The sequence below is a fragment of the Mustela nigripes genome, chromosome 15 (assembly GCF_022355385.1).
Source record: "Mustela nigripes isolate SB6536 chromosome 15, MUSNIG.SB6536, whole genome shotgun sequence".
Lineage (NCBI taxonomy): Eukaryota > Metazoa > Chordata > Mammalia > Carnivora > Mustelidae > Mustela > Mustela nigripes.
In genome coordinates, this window is record NC_081571.1 from 36,964,232 (window position 1) to 36,992,205 (window position 27,974).

Genomic DNA, 27,974 nt, shown 5'->3' on the forward strand with positions numbered 1-27,974 from the left:
ATTTCATTCCAGAACACAAAAAGAAAACTGCAGATGGCATAAAATTATTTAAATCCTCCGTTTTCGAGGAACAAATTCTTATTTTGTAAATTTTTAGTAATTTCATGTAAACTAATTTATTTAGCCCTAACACTGTAAGAAAGAAAATCACATTAATTAAATAGAAGAACTGAAAATAGAATAGCATTAGAAAATGTCAGTGTTACTTCAAATAGATTATTTGAACAGAAGAAAATACAGTTTTGTACTTTTTTGCAAACAAAAAAATAAGGGAAATAATTTGACTGTCTTCAAATTTAGAATTAATTCTTGCACTCAGTCTTAAACAGTATCATGCAAAATATATTACTTATTTCAAAGCACTCATTGTGAGATTTAAATGTACTGTTATCATTTACACTAGATGAAGGCAGTTAGTGGTTCTCTTTTTTAAGTAAGATATAAGATTTTATGCATTTTGAGTATTAACAATAGAGATTAGAAAAGAATTCTAAATTGAAATTCACAGTGAGAAAAAAAAAATGTCTTCCTTCTAAATGACAGTGAAACTACCCAAGTTTTTATCTGTGTTAGTAGAAGAAAGGAGTCAAATATGAAGGTTGGCAGTGCTCTCATCTATTTAAATTCCTCCCACGTCCATAGTTGATTGACACTCTCAACAAACTGATAATTGCCCACTTGATTTGTTTTAAATAATTCTCAATTTTTCTGGATTTTTAAGTAGACTTAAATCATTAGGAAATACTTGTGATCATTGTGTGGGGCCTTTTTTCTTTTTTATCCTTTATTTATTTACTGATTATTAATACTACACTTTTTTAGAGCAATCACTTGCTTTATTTATGGTAGAAGATCCATTTTTTCTGGAGACAATCTTCCATTCCTTTCGACACCTGCTCCCATTTTTAGAGCCCCTCCCTCCTTGAGGGACATGCACTTGTTTTCATTAAGTTTAAAAACCCCTGAATTCAGATTGGTTTTCTGCTCTTCCTAGACTTCATGGCTAGGCAGAGTAGCTCTTATTTATTCATAAAATAAAATTATTTTTATGCATATTAGCCATGTTGCAGAACAGCAATTTAGTAAATTTTTGCATGAGTGTTTCGTGCTAGAAATCTAAGATGACTTTCTTTATTCCTAATGGAATATTAGTTTTATAAGCTATCTTTACAGATTTATGTTAATGTAACATGTACTATATACAACTCATACAGAAAAAAAAAAAAATGCAAAGATTTTGCCAAATAAGCAGAATAGAAAAAATGTTGTTAAGAAGCCAACCATTTCTTATATCCAACATGAATAGCTCTCTTACCATGTTATTTGCTATTTAGGTTTATTATAAACACATTCCTACCAAAAGTGAGCTATGAACCACTTGTTACCAAATCGCAGTGCTTGGATATAAATGACCACCTTTATATGTTCTTTACGTAGAATCGAAGGTCAAGGGGTATACCTGGGTGGCTCAGTGGGTTGACCTCTGCCTTCAGCCAAGGTCATGATCTCAGGGTCCTGGGATTGAGCCCCGCATCGGGCTCTCTGCCGAGTGCACAGCCTGCTTCCCCCTCTCTCTCTCTGCCTGCCTCTCTGCCTACTTGTGGTCTCTCTCTCTCTTTTGAATGAATGAATAAAATTAAAAAATAAAAAGAATCAAAAGTCAAATATCCTAGAATGTTTTTTAAGATCATAGCATACTGATAATGAAATAAAACAGAGTCTATATGTTTAGCATCCTCATCCTACAGCTCAAAACAAAGGTGAATTTTTTTAAGGTTGCCAAGAAAGTTGGAAAGGGGGTCAGAAACAAAAAGGAACCAAGACTACAAGTCTGCTGCACTTCAAATTACATGAATTAAGTTGTCTTCGTTATATGAAATCAAATAGATCATAATCCTACATCTCTTCCCATCATTATTTCAAATGTATTAAAACATATTTTAGTATTCCAGATATTCTTCAGTTTCTTTCATGAATAATAAAGTCATAACAGTGGGGCATCTAAATTCCACGACAGTGAACATCCATAACCTTGAGAAAGCAATAAAATGTATATTTTGGTGTTAACAGGAATTTCATCAAGTGGATTTTTACTTTAACCTGATGTACTTTGTGGCATCATTGGTCTATAAAATGTTCTGAATTGATTGAATTGGTTATATTTTTATATATACGCATAAATATGGAAAGTATATAAAAATACATATAAGAAGAGAAGAGAGGGTTTTGGGTTTTTTTTTTGTTTTGCTTATTTTTAATAACATAGGATCATTCATATGCTTATTTTAATTACCATTACAGGGAGATTCTCATGGGAACCAACTTTTCTTGTTGACCTTATAGAGAAATTGAGGTTACAGAACATTTACCTGTGCAGGGGCACAGTTGTGAAGGAAAATCAGGTTCCAACATTGGTCTTTCCTGTTTTGTAAAGATCATATTGGTTTCTCTTAATCTTCCAGGGAAACAGCAGGCAATTATTTCTGCTAATGTTACTGAAAACACCAAAGAACACCATATTGTGTTTTGAACAGTTTACAATACTAATTTTGAGTACCATCTAGTGAAATGAATTCACCTGATTTACAGAAATCATTAATGTGACCCCCTCAAAAAATATGCTAACATATTGTCTCTCACTCTGAAGCTGATTCATTCAGGTCACAGAGATATAATAATCAGAGATGTTGCCTTGTAAAATGGCCTTGAGTACTGCCAAAGCCAGTTTTCAGAGCTGAAGGACTCAAATGAGCAGTCACCTTCACGTTATGCAGCATATATTTATGAGGGGAAAAAAAGTGATCTTTGGCACCATGTGGAAAGTCAGAATACAATGTACCAGCTAATCATTTCATGTCAACTGCTGAAAGGAAAAAAAGTAGAAAAGCCTTGACATCTTTATTTCCTCACTCTGATTCAGTTCTATGTAAACAGAGCTCCGTTTTGACAACTGTTTAGCTCAAGGCGCAGATTTGAAGTATTAAAGATAATGGCGTATTTATTAGATTAACTTTTGCCAAGATCTTTTAGTGTCCTAGATAATTACTAGCCATGGTACATTTGAATGGTTTCGGCATGTATTATTGTAATGTGTACATTCCCTTGTAGGCATTGATGTTGTGTCAAAAGAGATATTAGAGAGTCTTTATTTAGTTATGTTTCATTGATTTGTGTTTTTAAAGTTTGTATGTGTGTGAAATAATTCATATCCCTGGTTTATTTTTTCCCCAAATTAAAGAAAGAGGTGAGGTTTCCTTTCTATTAATTTCCTGAATTTTAAAGAAACTATTCTTTCGTTATCTTTCTAATTTTAATTATTGATCTGTCATTCTTTGATTACTCAAGTGAGCACCACCAGAATTGCTTCATCAAATTTGCACATTATATTTCTCCCTTCTGTTTTGTATGATTAATTCATACAGTCTCTTTGCATACTTAGATTTTCATTCGCGATCTAATGCCCTTTCATCCTTCTTTTATTTTTATATTTGTTTTTACAACAAATATATATTTATATTTGTTTTATATTTTTATTTTTATATTTGTTTTTTACTGTTTTACTTATTAGATTTTTTTTACAAAGCATGTTTTTATCACTACATTTTATAACTTTTAATTTTCTTTAAAGGTTTTTGATTTTAAAAATAAAGGTTTTTGATTAACTTAATATTTTTTATGGATTTTCCTAACAGCCCCTTATTTTTGTTTGTGGCTGTGTGGATTTTTCTCACAAAAGAAATTAAGATTTTCTTTCTTTCATTTTTCTTTTTCTCTTCTTTACTTTTCTTTCTTTTTTATTTTTATTTTTATTTTTTTAAAGGGGAGTGGGGCAGAAGGAGAGGGAGTAGGTGCCATACCCAAGAGGGAGCCCAACACAGGGCTCCATCTCACGTCCCTGAGAGCGTGAGCTGAGCTAAAATCAAGAGTCAGACACCCAGCCAAATGATCCACCCAAGTGCCCCAAGCAGTAAAGATTTTCTACTGAATTTTTCTATGTATGTAGATGAAACAGCTTTTAATTCAGTCAATAAATATATGATTGTTTTCCAGTTTTAAAGAATAAAAAGTCATATTAGTTTCTAGAAGAAAAGTTAACATTACTGATCCCAAATAAGATTTTCATTTTTTTTTTTTTTTAATCACTTTTTCAGAGACAAATCACAGGGTGTTAACCTTGATCTTTCTTTACTTTCTGGGTAGATTATCATTTGTCATGATTTACCCAGAAAAATCTCTGTCAGCACCTGTTGTCCAGGCATAGTCATTAATAGTGGTCTCTATCATTTTCAAAAAATACCCTTGCTTAGACAGTATGTCATATGGTCACCTGTTATTTATGGGTGACTACTACAAAAATGCAACATAAAAAGAAAAATGTAGAGATACACAGAGTGAGGAATAATAACTATACTTGGGATCAGGAGAGTAATTTTTATTTTGCTACTAACTATTCTGAATTCCAATTTTCTCACCTGGAAAATAAAGACCTTTTATTGTATGATCTCTAAACCTCTCATCCTTAAAGTATAAATTATGATACATAATTACATTTCCCTTGAGATTGAAATTACACAAAGACTGTGGATGTATATAAACAATAGTTGCAAAGAAGGAAGTTTAGATGCCTGGTTTAAGAGATGGCCTGAGTGTGGGAGGGAATACTTGCTTTCTTTTGTTTGGGGTTATACTGAAGTTGTCCAAATATCTTTGGAAAAATATAAACGAAGTGTGTCAATGTGATTATTATTCTGTATGTGAGCAGTAAATCACATACATGGAGACCTGAAATAGGCTCTAAGAAAAGTTCAGGCAAACAATTCTGAAAATAAGGTTCTTTCCACAATGTTCAATAAAGAGCTAAATAAGATGTAATTTTTCGAGGGGTGCCTGGGTGGCTCAGTGAGTTAAAGCCTCTGCCTTCAGCTCAGGTCATGATCCTAGTGTCCTGGGATTGAGCCCCTTATCCAGCTCTCTGCTCAGTGGAGGAGCCTGCTTCCTCCTCTCTCTCTCTGCCTGCCTCTCTGAAAAAAAATCTAAAAAAGATGTATTTTTTTGAGTCATGATTTCTTTGAATGGTAATAAACCATAGGTAAATAATGAATAGAAGGCCAAACAGGAGCGCCTGGCTGATTCAGTTGTTGGAGTAGGTGACTTTTTATCTCAGTCGGGGTTGTGAATTTAAGTAGAAATTACTAAAAAAAATTAACTCCTAAAAAAAAAAGAAGAAGATCAAACAAAAACTAAACTTTCTTCATTATTTTCTCCCCATATTTAGATATGGCAGAAAGAATTGTTAAAAATGGAACTTAATTGATTTTAAAAAAAAATCAAAGAAAAACAAAAACTAACTTTACTTTTCATAGTTTATCCAATTAGTTTGTGATGGTAGTACTTTGAATTCCTGATTTTGTTTATTTATTTATTTATTTATGTACATAATTGAATAGAAGTAGAGCATGGGAAAAACCTGTATGGTAGCCACGGAACACCATTCTAACCTTCAATCTGCTTCAGGTTTGTGTGGCCCAGGTCAAATCCTTTGCCTTTCTGGTATTTCTCAGATTTTTCTATTAAAGAATCCCTAAAGGCAAAGGACAGGAAATGCATACATACCTCTCACAACTGCTAGAGGTATTAGATTCTCATGTTCTAGTTTTAAAATACCCAGAATTTTGTTTTCTGCTTTAAAATGTTTGTTTTAACAGGGAATTCGTGATTTAAATTGCTTTCCATCCAGTCATCTTATTCTTCAGGAAAACGGATCTTCACTATTTGTGTGTATCTTGAATACATTTTCCTCTTAGAGAAGCATAGAGACAGAACATCAGTGTTTCTGGAATTCTGACGCTATTCATTCCAAAAGTGCCCTAGAAGGAAAGAATCATATATTTATGGCTTTTTCACCACTACTGTGTAAATTAATACCACCCCCCACCAAAGATTATGTGTAATACTCCTTATATGCTTGAATTTGGCCTGAGAAGTATTATATTGAGCACATTAAAAGCAAAAGCGACAACAGGAATGGCATGTTTTGCTCTGTAATGCTCAAACATTGAGCCCTAAGACGAATGGCTTTCACTTCAGCAGACTCCACATTCACATGGAGTTTATGTGCAAATTTTGCTGTACTTTCTTTGACTTGCCAGCACTACCCTGCCATTATAACTTCACGGCAGCCTTCACTGAGTGGTTTCTGTGAACTCTTCTAAGTGTTTGGCATGCATGTGTGTGATTCCTCCCCACAAGGGCCCAATGAGGATATCCCCATTTTGCAGGTGAGGAAAGGAAACAATGTAGAAGTTCAGAACAAAGGCGCTAAGATGTTAGATCCAGCTAGGGGGTCTGCCAAATTTGATTTCAGCCCTTTCTCCTTATTCTAACTGCCAAGTATTATTTATAGCTGAGAATGCAGTTTTAAAGATCGAAATTTTCAACTCCCCACCCCGAGCAGAGAGCTAGAGTCGGAGCTGGTAGGCCTCTCATAGATAGCCTGCATTGTGCTCTCCGGGTAGTGAAAGAGCTCAGCGGTGTCACATGCAGCTGCATGGAGCAAGACAGGCAGCGCCTGATTTATAAATGACCCACATACACAGAAGCACACTCTCCCTTCCTCATTGTCTTTGCCACATTCTGAACCCCTGCTGCTGACTGTGCCTTCAAAAAGTGGGAAAAGGAAATAGCTATTAGAAGCAGGCACAGCCAGGGATGCTGGCAGGCTCCCATGCGACACTGGCCTTTCTGTCTCTCTGTGAAAGTGTGTATGCATCTGTGTGAATGCAGGTGCACATGTGCATTGGTGTGCCCCCCCCTGGCCGTGTTTTTAGGTCCCCAGTTTACTTTGATCAATTTCCACATATGAGACAGTTAACTTGTTTTGGAAATGTTACTATTTTTGTAAAGACATGGACTCATTGGCCAAGAAATTCATTAAAAAGGTCATAAAAGGTGCTTTCTTTTTTCTCTAAGTTTTGAGGTCTGGGGGTTTATTAAGTCACATGAATTTGGATAAATTTAATCTGGTCGTTTTCATGTTTGTATGTGCAACCTGTACCAGATATGCACTGTGTGGCAGGAAAGAGAATTTTCTTGAGGGAGGAAAAAATCTTTAGGTAATTTGGGAGCATAGCAAACTTATTGAGGGAGTAAATAAACCCGGTGGGATATTTCTCGATTGGGAACACAAGGGAAGTCTAATAAATTGAAGGGTGGGAGTAAGTGTGTTCAATGGAGGGAAAATACAGAAGAGAGAACAAAGAAGATTGGAAGAAAACAAACTCTTACTCAGATGTCCTCCTAGAATCACTCCAGTGTCTGGGATGGAGGGAATGAGCTCTGTTCCTCCTCCACTTCCTATTATGTTTTATTGTTCCTTGTTGCTAGGACTTCAAATTAAAGCCAAAATTAGTATTCTTAGTACTATAGTTAGCCACCCTACAAGTTAAGCGGGTTTTTGTAAACTAAACTAAGAATCTATTTCACTATGGCTTTTTTATGTAATAAAATAATTTTGAATCCCAAAGTCAGAAGAAAGAATAAACTCTCAGAATAGAACTCATTTGTACCTGTGGCATGTATCTAAGCTCAGTAATTTTGCTTGCACTGTCCTCTAGTGATGTTTGCTTTCTTTCATAAGAAGAATGTTGACTTGCCTTTTTTTTTTTTTAACTGTTTTTTGTTGTTGAAGTAAGGAAATTCACAGAGAATTTTTTGGTAAGATTTCTTCTGACTTAGTTGGATGTTTTAATATTCTTAGATACCTGTCCTCTGACTTCAAGACTAAAATGACTGAGAATTCAGCTACATAGGTTTGAAATCCCTGAAATTTGATCATAATCCAGCCTGTACCTCTTAGTGTACCATTCTGTTTCGACATCAAAGTAACATGGATTAAATGATTTTCTCCTCTCTGTAGCCATCGTCAAAGATAATGATGATTACATGGCCTATTATGCCTTCATGGCTTTTGGTAAGCATTACAGATTATAAAATCTGCTCACTAAAGCAGTCTAATAGTCAGCTGAACTTTTGTAGAAAACCCAAAGTGTATCAAGCATTGTTTCCTTTTGATTATAGTTGTGATAGTATAAATCCGTTTTTAAAATTTAATTTTGCATTCTTTTTCTAGGTCGTCATAATGATTGAGATCCAAATAGCAAGGAAAGATTAATTTAATAGCTCTTTGCTATTGTAAAGCCCAGCTCAGTGACTCAAATCCCTACCAAGAATCCACAGAAAGCTAAGATACAGGCACGGTACTTGAAGACATTATTTGAAAAAAAGTAGCAGTGTGTAATTTGCTATGCTGCAACAAAGCATGCATTGATTTTTCATTTAAAGAAACTGAAATAACATGGCAGAAATATTCTACTGTGAACAGTATAACAAAACAATATGAGATAAATTTCTTGCATTTATGTGTAAGATACTAATGTCAGTTTTTACATATCATTAGATTCAATCACTTGGAGAGATATATAACCAGGGTCTATGCTTAGGCTTTGCATTTGCAAAGGGCACGTGAATACTCAGTAGCTGATACATACAAAGATGTAACATATTCTATATGTTACATCTTTGTATATGTACTTGAATATCTATACACACACATTTTTTTCATTTTTGGGTAGTTCCAAATAGACCAGTTATGAGATTTGGTTCCATTTCTTTGTAGACCTATTTGATATTTAGTTATTTAGTCTTTCCCCCTCCCACAGCATTTGTTTCCTTTCGTGAAGTAGAGTGCTGCTATAGACTGAAGGTATGGATCCTTCCAAAGTTCATATGCTGAAACCTAATCCTCAGTATGATGCTTTGGGGAGATTAGGTCATGAGGACGAAGCCCTCAAGAATGGGATTCATAACCTATAAAAGAGGCCCCCTTCCGCCATGAGGACAGAGAGAGAAGACAGCTTTCCACTAACCGAGAGCTTTCCACTAAGCCCTCCAAACACTGAATCTGTAGGTGGCTGGGTTTTGGACTTTTTCTTAGCCTCCAGAACTGTGAAAAATCAAATTTCTGTTGTTTATAATCACCCAGTCTATGGTAGTTTGTTATAATAGCCCAAAAGGACTACGGTAAGTGTTTACAGAAAAAAAGATGACTTAATATTAATATGCTGGGACATAAAACCCTAAGGAAACACAATGATTGTATGTGTATATACTAAACTAACTTAAAAAGAAATGCTTTTGCTAATAATGTATATAACTTTTGCTAATGTACAGTATATTTTGGTGAAATTAAGTATCATATATTTTTTAAGATTTTATTTATTTATTTGGCAAGGAGAGAGTATAAGCAGGGGCGAGATGCAGAGAGAGAAGAGGCAGAGGGAGAAGCGGACTCCCCCCTGAGCAGGGAGCCTGATGTGGGGCTTTATCCCAGCACCCTGAGATAATGACCTGTGCAGAAAGCAGATGCTTATCTGAGCCACCCAGGCTCATATTTCTTAAGGGAAATATATTTCTGCCTTATTTTTTCCACTTAAGTGAAAAATAAAATCAAATGCTGTCCATACAAGCATAAAAAGTGACTATTTTAATGTTTATTCACTCATTTCCAAAAAAGTGGGAAAATTTATTAATATATGCCTTCAGATAATGGCTGAGTTTCTGACTAAAAATATACATGTAATTGAAGCCATATTTAATATATGAAAATGTGTTTTTCTCCTTATAAGACACTTTTTTATTTGTTAATCCAAATTCCCATGCACGTATGTGTACATACCTACAGTCACATTTTGTTTAAGAGCCTACTAGGATGCATGGAATTTTAAGTGAAGTTTCCATACACATGGTACTGAAAATGTGATTAGTATACAGAAAAATAAAAAGTAATAGAAACTAAAGAGAGAAGTCTTAGCAATTTTAGAAAAGCAGCATAGAGAGCTATTAATTTGCAGGCATTTAAAGAAAATACTCTATTTCGAAACTTCATGGGATTTGGATAATCTTACACGTACACATGCACACAAATATATTTTTCCTGGGTGATTTCAGTTAAGCCTTATACACAGCAGCATCAATTTTACTAGCACATGGACCCGTCTCTTATGCCAAATTTAATTTATTTATGAACCTTAATATAGAAGACAACATTTTAGTTCATTCCTATAAATCTTGTTTTACTTTTCTGGAATCTATTTTTTAATTTGCCCCATTGTCATTCTCCAAGTAATTTTTTGCCATCTGGGCATTTTATATTTTGAAGGTTGTTTGTTCAATTTTTGATTGTTTTGTTTTGTTTTTTGATAATCTGTATTAGTTTCCTAGGGCTGCTGTAACAAAATACTGCTAATTGGATGGCTTAAAAACCAGAAATTTATTTTCTCACAGTTGTAGAGACTAGAAGTTCAAAATTAAAGTATTAGCAGAGCTATACTCTCTCACAGTTCTAGACAAGGATTCTTCTCTGCCTGTCCCTCGCTTTTGGTAGTTGCCAACACTTGTAGACAAATCACTCCCAAGACTGCTTCCAAGGTCCTATGGTGTTCTCCTTGTATGACTGTCTCAATGTCTCTTGTTTCTCTTCTTAAAAGGAGGGCAGTCAATAGGATTTAAACACACCCTAATATTAACTTAACTGACTTCATTTTACATAATTATGTCTGCAAAAACCCTATTTCTAAATGAGGTCACATTCTGATTTTCTAGGTGGACATGGATTTTGGAGGAGCAGTATTCAACCCAGTCTACTCTCTTGACCCTGATATTCACTTCTGCCCCATTTACAAAATCCATCAACTCCCTCCCAATATCATTCAAACATCTTAACTCTTTCTAGCATAACTCTAAGTCCCATATCTTATCTAAATATCAACTAAAAGAGTCTAACATCTCAGCATCTAAATCAGGTATAGGTGGGACTCTGGTGTGGTCCCTCATGAGCAACTTTCCTCTTCTTCCACAGACCTATCAAACTGGAAAAGAAATTACTTGTTTCCAAAACACAATGGTGGAACAAGCATTGAGTAGACATTCTCCTTCTAAATGGGAGAAAATGGAAGGAATAAAGGAACTACTAATCTAAAAGAAGTTGGCAATGTAGAAAGGCAAATTCTATTAGATTTCAAGGCCTGAGAGTAGTTCTCTGTGTTCTGGTGCTTGATGCCCTAAGTCCTCTTGACCCTCTGGGACAGTAACCCACCCTTCCTGGTCCCCGTATCTGTGGCTGTACGTTAGCATAATTTTTCCTTCATTTTGTCTCATCTCTGTCCTTTTCAGTCCACATTAGGAGTGTTACATAAAATTCTCAAAGACTGTCTTCTGTGGAGGTTGAAGGGATTCACACCATTAGACAAGCATGTTCTTTCTCCACAGATCTTTCCTCAGTGACCTTATCTCTAATCCTAACTTCTCTTATGATGATGGTTGATTGGATCCATATATCACACCTTAATCTCTATAGCAAATGGCTGTCAAGCCACACCATTGCCCTTGTTTCCTGAGCACATTATCTGGATAGGCAGAGAATTTTCCAAATCAGGTGTTGGTTCCTTTTTGCTTGGAAGTTCATTCCTTAATTGATCTCTTTGTTCTCACATTTACTATAGCAGAAAGGAGAAATCAGGCTGCATCTACTACACTTTGCTCAGAAAGCTCTTTAGCTAAACATACAAATTCATCAGTTATAATTTCTTCTTTTCAACCAGCATTTTGTCCAGGTTTTCTGCCACTTTATGACAAGGATTGCTTTCTACTGTCCAATAACATTTCCATCTGAGACCTTATAAGAAATACCTTGAACATTTGTATTTCTATGTACTTTCTGTTCTTGATGGTAAAGCCACATGTTATCCTCAAAGATGATAGAAACTTTCTCTCTAGCTGATCTCACTTCTGACTGAGCTCTGAGCAGAATCATTAAGTTTTTCCCACTAAGTTATTTCCCAGTAAGTCTATATTTTTTCCAGTAGTCTCCTCAAGGCAATCTAGGCTTCTAAAAATCATGCATCTCAAAACTCTTCTAGCTTATTACCATTACCCACTTCCACATTTTTAGGTATTTGTTCCAACAGCACATCACTTCCAGACACCAGAATCAGTACTGGAGGGCTGCCGTAACAAAATAATATACTAGGTGGCTTAAAATAACAGAAATTTATTCTCTCCCAGTACTGGAGGTCAGAAGTCCAAAATCGGGGTATCATCAGGGGTCTCTAATGACTCTAGAGGAGGGTCCTCCCTTGCCTCAAGCTACTTCTGGTGGTTGCGGCAATGCCAGGCTTAATACACTAATCTCTTCTATCTTCACATGACATTTTCTCTGTATGACTGGCTCTGTGTCTCAGTTTTCTTTTAAGAACATCATACTTTGGATTAGGGCCCACTCTAATCCAGTATGACTTCATCTTAAGTAATTACATTTGCAAGGACCCTCTTTCCAAATAAGGTCATATTCTAATGTTCCTGGTGGACATGACTGCTGGGGGACGATATCCAACCCTATACTCTCTAATTTCAATGAAATATATTTTTCTGAACAAAAGAGTTCTATACTTATGATTCTTATTATATTATTTTAAAAAATAAATGCTATACTTTGAACATATCTAAAATATGTTAGTATTGATTACTAAATTATTAACAAGTGAATGTAAAGTGCCTTTTGCATAGTAAAATGGTTAGTGGATAGAAAAAAAAAGTCCAATTTATGGTAGGATTGAATACTTAAGAGAATTGTGTCAAATGCACAAAAGGCAAATGAGTCTGGTAACAAAATAAGAATAAATGAGGGTTGTAGACTATAAACTTTTCCTCATATGTCTTTAGTAAAAACCAGGTTATCGTTTCAGAATTTTAAATTGAACATAGTAAGAAGGTGGCTTACAGATAAATTATATTTTTCTGTAAACCAATATTCTGTATATTCTGTATTTTCTTTTCTGTGTTAAATATCACAATAGGCATCATTAAACATGTGCATGAGGGAAACTTATTTTCAGGTGTTTCCATCTGTTGTGGGAATATACTTTAAGAATAGGAGAGAAACATACACAAATTAAACACAAAGCCAGGGGAGAAAAGAAAAAAAATGAAAGAAAACATCTGCAGGGCAACAGTGTGGAAAAATGTTTGAGCTGCCTGTTATTAACTACTCAACCTGTTTTACATTGGAATCCTGCATAATTACATTCCAGGGGAGGAGCAAGCAACAGATGTTGAATAAAGGTTGAAAATAAGAAAATGAGACTATTTAAAAAATAAAGCTACTTTGCTCACCAACAGGCTTTTTTTTTTTTTTTTGGGCAGGACTTTCAGATGGCAATCGATTTCATATATTGACTATGCATTTAGATGCAAACAAAATGTTCTCTTTTTTTTGCCTAAGAAACTGATAAATTATACATCCATATATACCTAAGTTAGAGGTTCTTAAAAAGCAAAACAAAAACAAAATGCAGCATTTCTTTGAATTTTGTAAAAATAACATTTATATGTTGGGTAAAAAAAGAAAAGAGTTGAGATTGTTACAGAAATATATGTATATCTCATTACTGAAGTCAATATGCTTTTAAAAATTGAGGGTTTCTAAGTGACTGAATAAAGAGCTAAGTTTCAAACAAGTTCCAGACAATCCATATCGAAATTTTACTAGCAGTGAACATTTTTATTAAAGCCTTATTCTCTAGAGATATTAAAGAACAGACAGTCTGCAACAGATTTGGTGGCCTGCTTCCTTACATCTTCTAGCCAGTATTACAGAAAAGTTTTTATTTTATGTAGGATAAATAAGTCCATCATCACAAGCATATTTTTCACATTGACCTAGGCGTTCATATAGTTACTTTGCATTGTTTCTCTCTCATCTAAACTGAAATACTCTCCTGAAGTAATTTTCTTCCAATAACACTAAGTTTTATCTGGGGAAATACCAATGACCATATCTTTTAGGGATTGATCAGTTGAACAGATTTTAATATAAAAATTGCAATCAATAGAGAAGGATTCGTGATTCAATTGGCCCTTTTTTCCCACTTGGTTTTTCTATTTGTTAACTAAAAATATTTTATTTTTCAAGCATTCCCGACTTTGCTTTCCTTTGCTATCCTCACCCTACACACCATCACAACTAGACTTCAGTCTGTTGATCTGCTTCCTCCAGGTGAGCAATTTCTTCATCTGCTAGCTTTCTGCTCTGTGATCCGAATTTTACTTGTTAGATGATGGCACTCGTAAGACTATACACACATAAATGCAGAACTTGTAGACTTTATTTCTTTAAAGAACAGTAGCATAGTGAATAAGTAAGTTATTCTATTATCTCTGCATCAGTACTATTAGGATTTCAGGAAAAGCTGTGTAACATTAAGGATTGAAAAGAGAATTTAACTGTTCATCTAGATCAAGGTTTTTCATGTTTCACGTTTATTGTTGTTCTTCAGTGAGTTTAAGTGCTCCAGTTCTTAATTACTTAATGTAAAAAAAAAAAAAAAAAAAATCACCGCTTACACAAATTTCACTTTGGAGTGAGTGTTAGGAAATGCTAGGGAAGAAATTGGTGGACTAGAGAGAGAGCTAGTATAGGAAAGAGGTTTGGTTATTTTTCTTGGATTTTGGTTGTGGATATAGAACAAGCCATGTGACTGTTGTAGCCTGAAGAAGAATCTGTGTTTCACCTGAGAAACTGAGTCCACAAATTCTTCTTTCACTTTGGACAAGCAATGACACTCCATATTAGAAGTGTTATTTTATGGAAATATATCTAAGGCTTCTTTACACATTACTTTGTAAAATCTGTACACATCACTCTGATACAGAAAACACATTGAAATTTGAAATAAGTAGATGGATTAAGTGAAAGACAGAAAGAAGTATCTATCTCAGGTGAAATTTTAGTTCATCACATTATATTTTTCTGTGTTTGAAGTGTATATTGTCCAAGCCTGACTCATTTGAATGCTTTTGAGAGATCTAATTGGTTTCTGTGCAGTTTAATTTCTACACAAGGGGCAAAAGCCAGGGGAGAAAATTATTTTATTAGGATTTTGTAGTGCTTGAAAAATATACATGTATGTTATAGCAATCTAACAATTACTGTCATATTTATTTGTGTTGCTTTACTTCATGCCAGAAAAAGAGAACAGGTTGCATTATTTCTGTATGGAAATGAATGGAAATGGAGAGAAAATACAAGTAAAGTCCTTAAACAGATGGTGTTACAGTGAGGGGAGTTTTACTTATTTCTGATTTGGGGGAGTGAGGGGAAAGTTTGACAATGTGAGTGCATGTGCATATATGTATACTGACACATCTATATAAAATTATCCCTGTTAGTGATTTCACATTCGTTAAATTAAAATCAGTAGGGAAAAAGTTTTATTTCTCAATTCTGTAAAAATTAAAATTAAAGTTAAGGATAACATTTATACCAAAGAAACATTTTGGCTTTTAGAATGTAAATTTCCTCACATTGTTTTATGTGTTCTTGAAAATCTCTTTCTCTTAATCTGACGTTGATTCTCTGCTCATGTGCACTTACATGCTTCTGGTGCATGTATAGGTGTGTGCACATAAACACCTGGGCACACACTTGGACTTCACCATGACTGTCTACTAATGGGAAACACAGGGTCATCTGGGAGCTAGGGCTGAATATAGGAAACCCAAAGATTGTTGTAAAGTGGATTAGGCCTTTATTTTTACATCCACTAAATAACTCCAGAAGATTTTTGTCCTTAGGTAAGGCTCTTTCCATTCATTTCCATTTGATATGGCAATGTGTTTTTTCATCATGGGTACAAAGGGTGCATATATAAGGATATGTATGCTTGCCTTTTTAGTTGTATTCCTTTATTGATAAAGTTATGACATATTACAATTTATCTTATCATTTCAAGAATTTTTTTCATTTAATGTATTAAGATAGTGAAGCTCATGAATATTTTCCACCACATATATACTACAATAAAACTCTTCAGTTTAAAACTCAGTTACTGGAGTCCACTGATTATAATCTTTTCCTACCTTTGCACATATATATTTCTTTGATTTTTAACCTACTAGAATGATCATATGTAAAACAACCATTTTGTGTGTGTTATAAAATAATCATACTGTTTTTTGTTTAAATCACTATTATTTCTCAAATATATGGTTCACAAGATACCACCTTTATGTTTATGGATAATAAGTAGATCAATGAGTTATATGCTAGACTGTGAAATTTTAAAATAAGTGATTAATCTTACAATGAATCATGTATATTTGGAATTTTATGTAAAATTATGTGCAGATATATATGTTTTTAATCGTAAAAGCATCATTCCCAATAGATAAGAAGTTTTTGTTTGCCAAGTACTTCTCACTTAATAGTTTTTCTATTTTGCTGTACTTATTACAATGACTTTATTTACCATAATAATTAAGTAGGTAGTTTTCTTTTGTGATCATGTATCCTTTTATCAATTCAGTGAATAAACACTAAAATACCTCTTTTATTAGAAATTTGCCAAATCAAATAGTTAAATTTTATTCCATTTTTATTGGACCTTGGATTTTAATACTAATTAATTTTAGATGAAGGAGCATACTCATCTGAACCAGTAAAATTAAAATAAGTCACGTAAAAATAGGGTGACACTCTCTCAAATTCAAGTTGTTCTCTCTTTTTGTGATCCCAACTCTGTGGCCACTAGCAGGTTTCACATTCTCCAATCGACTCAAGTAATTGCACCATTCTAAAGGAATATTAGGGTCCAGTTAGAAGGTTGCTGTCATTTTCCTAAAGATTGCTGTGAAAAAACATTGTACAAATTTGACTTGTTCAAATTGAAGTTCATTAATTTTTTTTTTATGCCAGAACTGCCTAAAAAATTTATTTGGACCAGATTATGGAGGGTTTTGAAAAGCAAATTGAGTAGTTCTGATTACAACAGCGCCCCTTATCCACAGTTTTGTTTTCCATAGTTTTGGTTTCCTGAAGTCAGCAATGTGATCTGGAAGCAGATGATTTCCCTCTGACTTATCACCAGGTGGTCAATAGTAGCCTTACATTACATCATAGCATCTATGTCCCTCACCACACTTCTCATCACATAGGTATTTTCTCATCTCACATTATTACAAGAAGGATGTGCACAACACAAAATGTTTTGGGAGACCTCATTTCATGTAATTTTTTATTACAATATATTGTTATAATTGCATTATATTGTTAGCAAATATTATTGTTAATCTCTTAAAGTACCTAATTTACAAAATAATTTTTTTAAATAAATTTTATTGAAGGTATGTATGTATAGGAAAAAACAGTGTATAATATATAGGGTTGGTACTATCCATGGTTTCTGGCATCCACTGGGGGTCTTTGAATGTATCCCTGTAGAAAAGGGAGGACTCCTGTATAACCTTTTTCAGTAATGACCATGGAAATTGTTAGGCAGCTACTCAAAAATAGCTTTGGCAGCACAAAGGATCACTTCTTCTAAGATGGAGCATACATATTTTTAGGGGGAAAAATTCAAATATAGCATGCCTGAAATTAAAAAAGACTGTCTCAACGAATTCTCCTTGTGATGTCAATATGAATTTCCTCTTAGATTGGATTTAGACTACAAGTCTGAAGATAAACTTTCATATATTTATTTCCCTCTTAATATTATCATGGGGAACACACTTCATTTTTATCATCTGTTCTTTGCTCCAGGTAAGGTTGATTATCAATTAAATCACAGAAAGTACTCTCCAAGATAAGAAAGCATTTAAAACATCACTGTAGACATCTTTTGATGTTTATACTGCATTATGTATGGATAAGCCTTCATATCCTTTAGAAACACATTTTTATCTTTGCTCTGATTCAAGGGTTGCATTCTCCAATAGCATTTTGACTCTGGTTTGATTACATAGCAGGGTGATACAGAGGAACATATCTCCTCTCTTTCTATATATGAATTTCCTGACCTCTTTTCCCAATTTCCCCATTGCTTCAGTGAGCTTTAATGATTACAAAATATTAAAGCTGTTACATTAAAAATGACTTGTCATTGCCAGTAAAATCCATTACAGGAAACACTTCTGTATATTTACTCCAGAACATGATATTGAGTGTATTGATTTTGCTTAAATTTTCATTCTTAGGATGACCCAATCATATGGGATAAAAAACATCAGCTTCCAATAAACTTATAACACACTAAAGGTAATACGAACAGAATGGTTTTAGAGAAGTAATTCCAAGAACAGGCTTTCTTTAAAATGTCAGTTATCTTTTTTTTCCTACTCCTTGTGTGTTTTAAAACCATCTATAATAATAGCAGCAATAATTGTGACGGTATTAGCAGCTTGACTGTGGAAATTGTTTTAGTAAGATCAAGGTCAAATTGTATAGGTTCAAACTATCTGTGTTTCATTCTAAAGTTACCCTTGGGACACTGTCAATTTTAATAACTCTTTAAGGCAAACTTCATCTCACAGAGGCATTTTTGGTAAAAGTATATGTTTATTGTCATCTGTGTGTGTGCATATAATACATTTCCATAAATTTATTTTGTATTGCTTCTTTCTTTAAAAACATGATGTTTTTAAAATACTGATCAGAGCGAGGTACCCCTCTGTTCTTTCGGAACCATGTCCATATAATTTAAGGTAACTGAATTGAAACTTAGATCTATCTGTAGAGTAGCGTTCTATGAATTTAACAAAAAGCTTTGGGAGAGTAGAATGTCATTGAAAATATAAAAATATAAAAATCTTTCTGGAAAATCTGTCTTTTGGGATTCCCAAATCCTATTGGCAGGTGTTGATTACTAAATAATAAGCAAGAGAGGATTAGTTGCATCTGAATTAACTCTATTTTCTGAGAATGTTAAAAATGACACCCGATTCTGTGTACTTGCATCTAGCAATTGAAAACAAACAAGAGCAGGAAATAAATGAACAATGGGATTTAAACCGGTAAATAGTTAAACATCCCAATAGAAATCAGATAGCAAGTCCGAGAGAAAAACGCTAATAAGACTATCTTGCTCGCTTCTTGCAAAGAGTTCGGCTTAATAGGCATGTTTTCATTGACCTTCCTTACAGGATTACCACTTTGCTGGGAGGATGACTTGAATTTTAGATGTATTCATCCATGTCATCAAAAATGGTGTCATTATCTGAGATGGGGTTAGCTAACACAGGCAATAAAAGCATAAGAAAACATCCTCTTTAAAGATGAAGAATAGTAGCATACTTAAATAGTCTTGGGCCTGAAATTCAGAGTATTTCTTTAAGTTGCTATAATTTTAAATTTGTCCTTGTAAACCAAACAGCTTTCTTTATGCATACCAGAGCATAAGTTTATCGCTGCATATAAATCAGGTTCTTTTGGAAGCTGAATTAACCCTTTCAAGACTCAAACATTATAAGGACTGATTAATTAATTCATTTGTGATGATAGCTATCAGATAAAGAATGAGAGAGAGAAACAGCTGACTTAAACTATAAGAGAGAAACTGGCACATTTGACACAATGCAGTAGAATAAAAAAAAAAGACAAAAGGAGAAACATAGGAGTGAAGTAGATGCTGAGTAGGCTTAGGTTTTTAGGGCACTCACTGTTTTCCGTAATTTAAAAGTATAAAGAGGTGATTATTTAAATATAGACTTTAATTTCAATAAAGGTGTCGCTGATTTTAAAAAGTCCCCAAGGGGAAAATATTCTGACCTCTGTGCTTCAGTGGATGTATTCCAGGCAGATGCTTATCTTATTAAAAATCATAATAAATAAGTAATAAATATAGAACTTTGTAAGTTCTCAAGAGTAAGTAGAGAACTTTGAATTTTTATGTGTGGTACTTAACAGGCAAATGAGATGTGACTTTATTATTATTATTTTTTTTTAAGTAAGCTTTAGGCCCAAAGTGGAATTTGAACTCATGACCCTGTGATCAAGAGTCACATGCTCTACCAACTGAGCCAGCCAGGTGCCCCAGAGCTGATATGACTTTAAATCCTATATATCTCATAGCAAAAGAGAGCCACTATTTATAACTTTGTTTACATCCTGGGATCCTTGTGAAAGTCAATATCACAGCTTCATAAATGAAAGGCTTTTTTATTGCTTGGTTTGGTTTTGGGGTTTGTTTTCAAGTTTTTATTTACAAGTCTAGTTTCAGTGGTTTTGAAAGGTAAGGAGTAGTCTTGCTTATTATAGATTATCAATAGTATTTGGTATCTTTTTAATGTCTTCCTTTACATCAATGACAGCATTAGGGTGTGAATAATGAGTGTATTCTGTGTGCTCAAGGAATGGAGCATGAGAGAAAATACCATGGTATCAGTATCTTGATCCTCAAGGGGTATAAGGATCTCATTGAAGCAGACAGATTAAAAAAGAAAAAGAAGAAGAATTAGGGAGCTAATGCTAGAATACATAATTCTGTGAGAAAATGGCATTATCTTCATCCAAAATAGAAATACTTATTTTGGACAAAGTTTTCAGGAATTTTCTGTAGTAATTTATTCTTCATGATATCCAGAATCAACTTTGAAAAGTTTCTGAGATTCAACATCTACCTTATTTGTGGCTCTTCTCCTTGTAGGAGTATTTATTACTTCTTTCCTAGTTACCAAAAGGATCTTCTTTCTTCCAAATCTTTCCTCTTCTGGCCTTCTCAAAGACATTTAATCTTTCAGATATGTGATTATATGCAATTTTATGGTTGGTTAATAATAATAGCAAATTAGAGGAAGAATGAAGAAAGATAAATAGATGTAGGAAGAAGAAATATTTTTCTAATGCAGAATTATTAAATACAAGATTTATATAGTTAATAGAAAATAACAGTTGAATCAACATACCTTAAGACTTTCTTTAGTTTAGGAGGCATAGGATGAGATGTGAGCACAATGGGGTCACAATGAGGTCAGAATGACTGTGCCAGTGATTAATGTCATATCCTATTGTGCTCCACCAGAGATATCCTGGTTGGGGCCCAAACTCTAGCTGTCTGTTTACAGAAATAATGCTGATTTGAATGCTGCTTGCCCTGTGGCTCATCTCAGTTTTGTATGTTAATAAATGTTGTCTAATATCTTTTCAATCAAGCACCTAAATATTTCAAGAATCTTCTGAGACATACCATACATTGCTCAGGTATCTGTAACAGTGGTCCGTGGCCTGCTTCATTACATTTGTTTTTATTCAGAGAGTTTTCATTGTCTTTTAAATCCCAGTGAATTTTCGATAAATTATTTTTTTATGTTTTGGCATTGCAATGTATGTTCTTTGACTTATAAAGCTGGTCTTTTACTACCCTGTGAAATGCACAATCCTGTGTGGGTATTATTTCACTTTCTAATCCCTTTACCTGGATCATCCTGTTCCTGCTCTCCACTATTTATTGAAACCCTGATCATCCTTTGAATTGCCATCAAGCACCACTTCTTTGTTTTTTGACACTCGTATGACATAATTCAAAATGTAATTGATCATGAATTATTTCCCCTAGATGGTTTTAAACCTATTTTCTAATTTCTAGTCAAAATTCAAATGCCTTAGTGGGGAGATAAAATCTTACAGGCTGGAGAATTTTAGAAGTGGATAGACATAGGTTTACTTACTACAAACCTTTTCTTGACACAACCTTATTATTCTACAACATTCCATTCAAGATGCCTTTGCTCAAAAACTTCCAATGCCTGAAGCACAAAGTTGGTGTTTTATTCATTCTTACCTTCTGAATGCTTGAGCATAACTTCTTGAAACTAACTACTGAGCTGTACATCTAATATTGTCACTGAGTTTGAGCTGTCTTTCCTCTGGTGGCTCATTTGAGTTGTACTGTTTTTCCTTGAGAAGCCCTGTCAGAGTCCTTTTCTCAAAACAAAAACAAAAACAAAAAACAAAAAAAACAAAGTTTGTTTCATTACTATAGTAAGCTTCAGAGCCAGTCCTCCTCAGCATACCAGTTAAGAAAGTGATGGCACCATTTATCTGTGCCTTCACTTCCAAGCATCTGATGCTGCCCCAGGTGACGGCTGCACCTACAGTATGGGATTGGGGGAAGGGGGCAGCTAAAAATGGAATGTTAACTCCAGAGCAGTATACCAGGATACATAATTATATTTTTGCTATAGATTCCCAATGCAAGGTTTGGATTCTCATTCTCATTTTTTTAAAATATTCTTCTTGTGTGCACATTAAATCTTCTTATATATTTTTGCTTTCATTCCTTAACATAAGCTTCCATTTAATTTATGTTTTCTTCATCTCAGAGCATTATCTATGGGTTGTTAATATATATGCCAGAAAATTCACTCTGGTAGACATGTTATTATGTCCAAAGGGTCACAAACACTTAAAACCATCCCTGAAGGCGTGCAGGTGCACTGAATAGTAAGTGCAAATGCTCCAAGTGCTCCAAATACCCAGCTGCAATTGGATGCAGTTGAATATGATATAGGCCAGTGGTCTCTGTGTCTGAATGCAGCCGTGGCAGTACATTGGAAAGCATTGTGCAATGCAGGTGCACGCTAGAGGATTGCTACTTCAAAGCTACCACGGTTTGACTATTTGATGGTATTATAATAACTTCCTCTTCAAAATGTGCTTTCCACCTATCAAAAGCAGACAGAATGGTATTTCACAATGAGGTAAAATCTGAAAGCCTGATTGGCAGTGGATCAACCTAAAAATACATACACATTTCTCTCAGAGTTTTTTACTACGGGAACTGTGTTTCCAATTTCTGATTCCTTATGGCCAATTATTAAGAAGTAATTTTAAGTTTCTGGAGTTGTATATATAGTGTTTAATCGTTGTATTGCTGCCCATGTAAACAGGCATCCTCATAAGATGAGCACATCAGCATATTATAAAAAGAGACATGGTCCCCCTTATGTTAAAATAATAAAAGAAACAAAAACATCCTATATGTTATTCGATTAGTAAAACAAGAGCTTCCTGTGCACAAGCAGCATGGGAAATACAAAGCAACAGACAAAAGATCACTTAGCTGAAGTAAAGTGGTTGATTTTCTGATGCTGCATTTTCCCCAACCCTTTCCTTTTTCTTCTCTGCACGAGGGATGCACCAAGCTTATTAAAAATTGTGCTAAAATTAAGCCTGGCAGTCATGTGAACATTAGCACGAAAAAAAAAATGTGATAAAATTGTAATGTGCTCCTTTCTTTCTTATTCTGACACAGGGGAAAAAAAAAGTTTTGAGACAACTTTCCAAAACTGTCTCTAGAAGTAATATTGAAAGTGAAATTTTTACTCCTCTCCTAGTCAGAGCGAAATCAGAAGGTTTATTTTTAACTAATGGACTAGTAAATGGGACATAGAGACCATAAATGGAAATAATTTGAATGAATATAGATTGAAGTGCAGTTTATATGGAATGATTCACCTTCTCATCATAACAAGTATAACGAGTTTATAAAATGGTAAAGTAAAGCAAGTGAATAATAATCAACCACCAAAAAAAGAAAGAATTGTTTATGTTAGAAAAGTGTCAGCTCACAGGATCGTGTGAATTATGTCAATTCACTGCAAGGAAAATTTTATTAGAGATCTGTTGGACTGTATTCTGATGAGATTTCTCTTTTAGCATCGATAACTTTTTATCTGATATGTTCAAATATATTTGGATTAAGTTGTAATTTGTCGCAATCATGAGGGAGAGTGTTTACATGCGTGAAATGGAGAGTGTGTGCTGAAGAACAGAAAAAGACAGCAAAAACAAGCTGGTCTTATACCAGTAAAATCTTTCAGTAGAAAACTGGTACCCAGAAACTTCAGTTGAAGGTCTTGGCTTGTCATTATTTGCTGGTGGGTAATCTGATGGGTCCCTAGTTTAGCTTCTGTAGAGTTTATCTCCAAAATACCAGTGCCAGCCATAAATAGAGATGGGTGCCTGCTCTTTGCTTTTCCAGACAGCTAATTAGGTGTTATGAAAGCTTATGCTGGTGAAAGGAGGTAAATTAGAAATAAAAAAGAAAAATGAGAACAAATAAAAAATGGACTTCCATTTATAGAGTTGTCTACTTGGAAACAACTCTAATTTTAAGATGCTGTTAGAAACAGTAGCAACCACCACACTCAAAGAACAAAACTATTCCTATTTAAAGCTGTTTACAAAGCATAAATAAAACCATTTTGTTGACAGTCAAAAAGCAGAGCAAATTCCCCGTCTCTCAAATGCCCTTACCCCCCAGCCATAGCATTTTAGAACTTCCACATTGATGCCCCGACTTGTGGATTTTGGTTTTCGGATTTCTATGGCACAGATGTTTATTTCTTCATTATAAAAAATGAAATCAGATTCATATGTGAAGCTCTTAAGCTAGAAACTATATGCATGTTTTTGTACAAATATGTGGGCTCTGGAGGCAGCAAGCAAGTGAAACTAAGGGGAGGAAATCCTTTTATGTTTTCTGATAGCTCCCTAAGTAGAAACAAATTAGTTGCCAAGTATCTTTCTTTGGGTAGTGTGGTAAATAAAGCACTTTGAAGACAGGGAAAATAAGCTTAAATTCTGATTTGTGATAAATTCCTGCCTGACAGTGAGAGAGACTAGAATAAATAGGTAGTTTTACTCTGGACTAAGAAATTTTACGGAGACTGGCTCCTTGACACATTCCCTTTGTAGTGAACACCAGAGTCATAACACACAAGGATTGTTTCTCCTGACTTTTCCCGAAATGAACATGTTTAGCTAAGGCTCCCTTAATCTTTAGTAGTCCTTGCTGATTTAAACAGTGCTTTGGCTTCAAATTTTAATCTTATGCATAGTACTCTTTGGCTCTTCTTACCCGTTGTAGAAATGGCTGTGCATCCCTAATGATACGGTGATGTTACAATGTGAAAATCACATGGTAAACATTGAATTATGGACACCTTTGTGAAAGCTTGCTAAAACCCAATAATATAAGGGCAGGTAGTTGATGTCTTACCTAAATATTTTCTTTCCTCACAGAAGTGTAACTTCCACAATGACAGTTCCTTTGAAGGAGTATTTTGGCACCAAATGATTGCTTGCCTCATATCGCCAAGATTAAGTTATTAAACTGCTTAGTCTAGGTTAAAAAGACAGAGCTTTCCTATATGTCAGCAAATATGCATATGCAGATTTCAGACATCTTTATGTCTAAATCAATTTGAATTACATAGAATTCTAAAGTCAGGGGTAGTCAAGTTGTTGATTCAATCATGGATTTCATACCTACGGTAGGGCAAAGGGAAAGATGAAAATGTCCTTGGAGATTTGAAATAAAAAGATTTATACCTGCATATGTACATTATATGTAATGTTTTATATATAAAATGTGTGTAGATATATGTGTGCGTTTTATATGTATTTATGTTATCTCCTAAACTGTGAACGTAGAACTTTCTTGTGCATTTGATTTATTTGTATTTCTCTTATGACAATTACTGATAGTTAGTTTTCAGGAATTCATTGGTTATACATTTGAGTTTTAAAATTTTGTTTGGTCTATATCCTGTAGAAAGCTCAATTTTTTAAAAAAAATTTTATTTATCTGACAGAGAGAGAGGGCATAAATAGGGGGGGAGCATCAGAGGGAGAGGGAAAGCAGGCTTCCTGCTGAGCAGGGAGCCAGATGCTGGCCTCCATCTTGGGACCCTGGGATCATGACCTGAGCTGAAGGCAGAAGCCAGACACTCAATCGACTCGCCACCCAGGTGCCTGAAAGCTCATTTTTTACATACATACACACACATATAAACGTTTATATATGTATGTGTGTGTGTTTGTGTGGTTTATTGTACAGCTGAATTGCAAGTGCTAGAGTCACTTGAGTGACTTTATGTCTTTTGCAAAAATATAATATACATTAGGATGAAAATTAAAATAATTAAGATGAGTATGTTTAGATCCCTCTTTTTGAGAGCTTGTGTAATAGATGTGACTATAGGTATATAGAAAATTCTTAATACTAAACAAGTATTTAAATTTATCAGATTGTCACATAGTCCTTCAAGGAATCATATATTTTAAAACTGAGACACTGTAAACTTTCCCTGTAGGCAGAACTGCCCAGAATCCCAGCTGTTGGCCTTCAGAATTGTTTTCTCTGTGCACTATAAGTATGCTTATCTCTCAGTTTCTCATCCGCATACCATTTGGATTATGCTATCTTTTTTTGGCAAATTGTGCATGCTATGAAAAGGGTCATCATGTTATATTGAGGAAAGGGTGAAAATGGGCATAAATAATCTCTTTGTAACCTCAGATTGGTCCAGAAGAAAAAAAGTGAATCTGGGATCCATTATGTTTGCCTTGATTTCTTCTATCCAGGGTCTCTGAATTTGTTTTCTGATACAAATATCCAATCTATGCTAATAGCTGCTGTCTACATAATTTGCTTCTTTTTCATTTCTGTGGCATATAATTCAACATACCTATTCTGAGATCTGTTGTCCCTAAGGCACAGGAAAGAGTTTGACCTTGTAGCTCCAGGTCTGGAGAAGATACTCCACACTATTATTTTTATGATACATATTTAGTTTATTGAGGGGATCTTAAAAATATATAACAGAAGCTACACATGATAGAAACCCTCCTGCACAACTGTCCCTCCCTCCTCTGTCCCTCCCTTCACTTAGCTTTCCTTCTCCCCTCTTTTTTCTTTCTACATTTCTCATTTTGTTAATGTTTATGTCTGGATAGTCATTCATTATATACTACCTCTTTTTTTTTTTTTAAGATATTATTTATTTATTTGACAGACAGAGATCACAAGTAGGCAGAGAGGCAGGCAGAGAGAGAATGGGCAAAGCAGGCTCCCCACCAAGCAGAGAGCCCGATGCGGGGCTCAATCCCAGGACCCTGAGATCATGACCTGAGCCGAAGGCAGAGGCTTAACCACTGAACCACCCAGGTGCTCCACTACCTCTTTGTTTGTACCTACCTATTCCCTTTTTTGTACCTACCTATTCATCTATTTATTTATGTTCCTTCAGGAATAATTTTACTTTCTCATAAATTCTTATTTGACCCTTGGCAGTAATAGTTCACTTTTTGGTCACAGTTTCTGCTGCTTGTGCAAAAGTATCCATTAGATTATCTTCACTGGCTGGGAACCGCTACCGTCAAAATTACAGTCTAATCAGAAGGTGAACAGCTTATAATGTGTCATGATCAATACTTAGAATTTGCTCCCTAGGTTGTGACATAAAGGAGTCAAGTAAAAAGCTGTAGATTTTCAGCTGTTAACTGCAAACAATCATTTCATGTTGATGGTTTCAAATTCAAGGTCGATTTATACTTTCATACATCTGCATTATTTTGTCTCTTTCACTCTCTTCTTAAATTCGTATTGAATTCATGCAGTGTCAGGCTACCCAAATTGCTGAAATTGAAGGCTAGTCAATATTGGAATATAAAACTATGTTAGCATATTTCAAAAAGAATATGTGGGTTATAAATATTATTTTTTAAAGTTGTGACCTTAAAAGGCACAGAAGTATTATCAAATGAAACAGATAGTGAAATTTTCTACTGTGTTTTTGGAGGATAAAATTGGTTGAATGAAATGATATATATTTCTTTTCTAACACAGACTGACACAGTTGTAGAGGTTATATTTATGATCCCCATTCAGAATAAGTAAAGAAAACAAATACCTGATGTTAAAATTTTCTGCTATCTGTTTGTTTTTTAAATGTCTCCTTGACTTCAAATTCATATAGGAAGTCTTCCAAGAAAATTTCTATGTCTAGATTTTTCTGCTGCTCTTTATGTCCATCTGCCTAACAATCTTCCAAGGCGCAGATAGTATTTGAGTCTCTGGGGTATGAGTTTTTGAGTTCAGTTTGAGACTGCCTTTCACCATTCTTACCTGTAGTGCATAATAAACTGAACATATTTCATTCATTCATCTGTAAATATATTTTTTGAAAACATGACAAAATTAAAAAAGAGGCAAGCCACTTGAAATCATTTTTAACATTTCACAGGTATGAATGACACATGGGATGAAATACCACAGTATTTTTGTTCCGTCAAGACACTA

General features: G+C 34.4%; 1 protein-coding gene across 5 annotated transcripts in view; it reads left to right on the top strand.

Moving 5' to 3' along the window:
- PCDH17 (protocadherin 17) overlaps positions 1-27,974 on the top strand; it is a 104,102-nt gene that overhangs the window by 69,980 nt on the left and 6,148 nt on the right. The window contains exon 4 of one of the 5 annotated variants that reach the window (XM_059378081.1): positions 14,027-14,974. The exons of the other annotated variants lie outside the window; for them this stretch is intronic. Coding sequence (XP_059234064.1) covers positions 14,027-14,172 — 146 coding nt within the window. The 3' untranslated portion in view covers positions 14,173-14,974. Of the gene's footprint in view, positions 1-14,026; positions 14,975-27,974 lie in introns of those variants that run through there. 5 annotated transcript variants of the gene reach the window in all.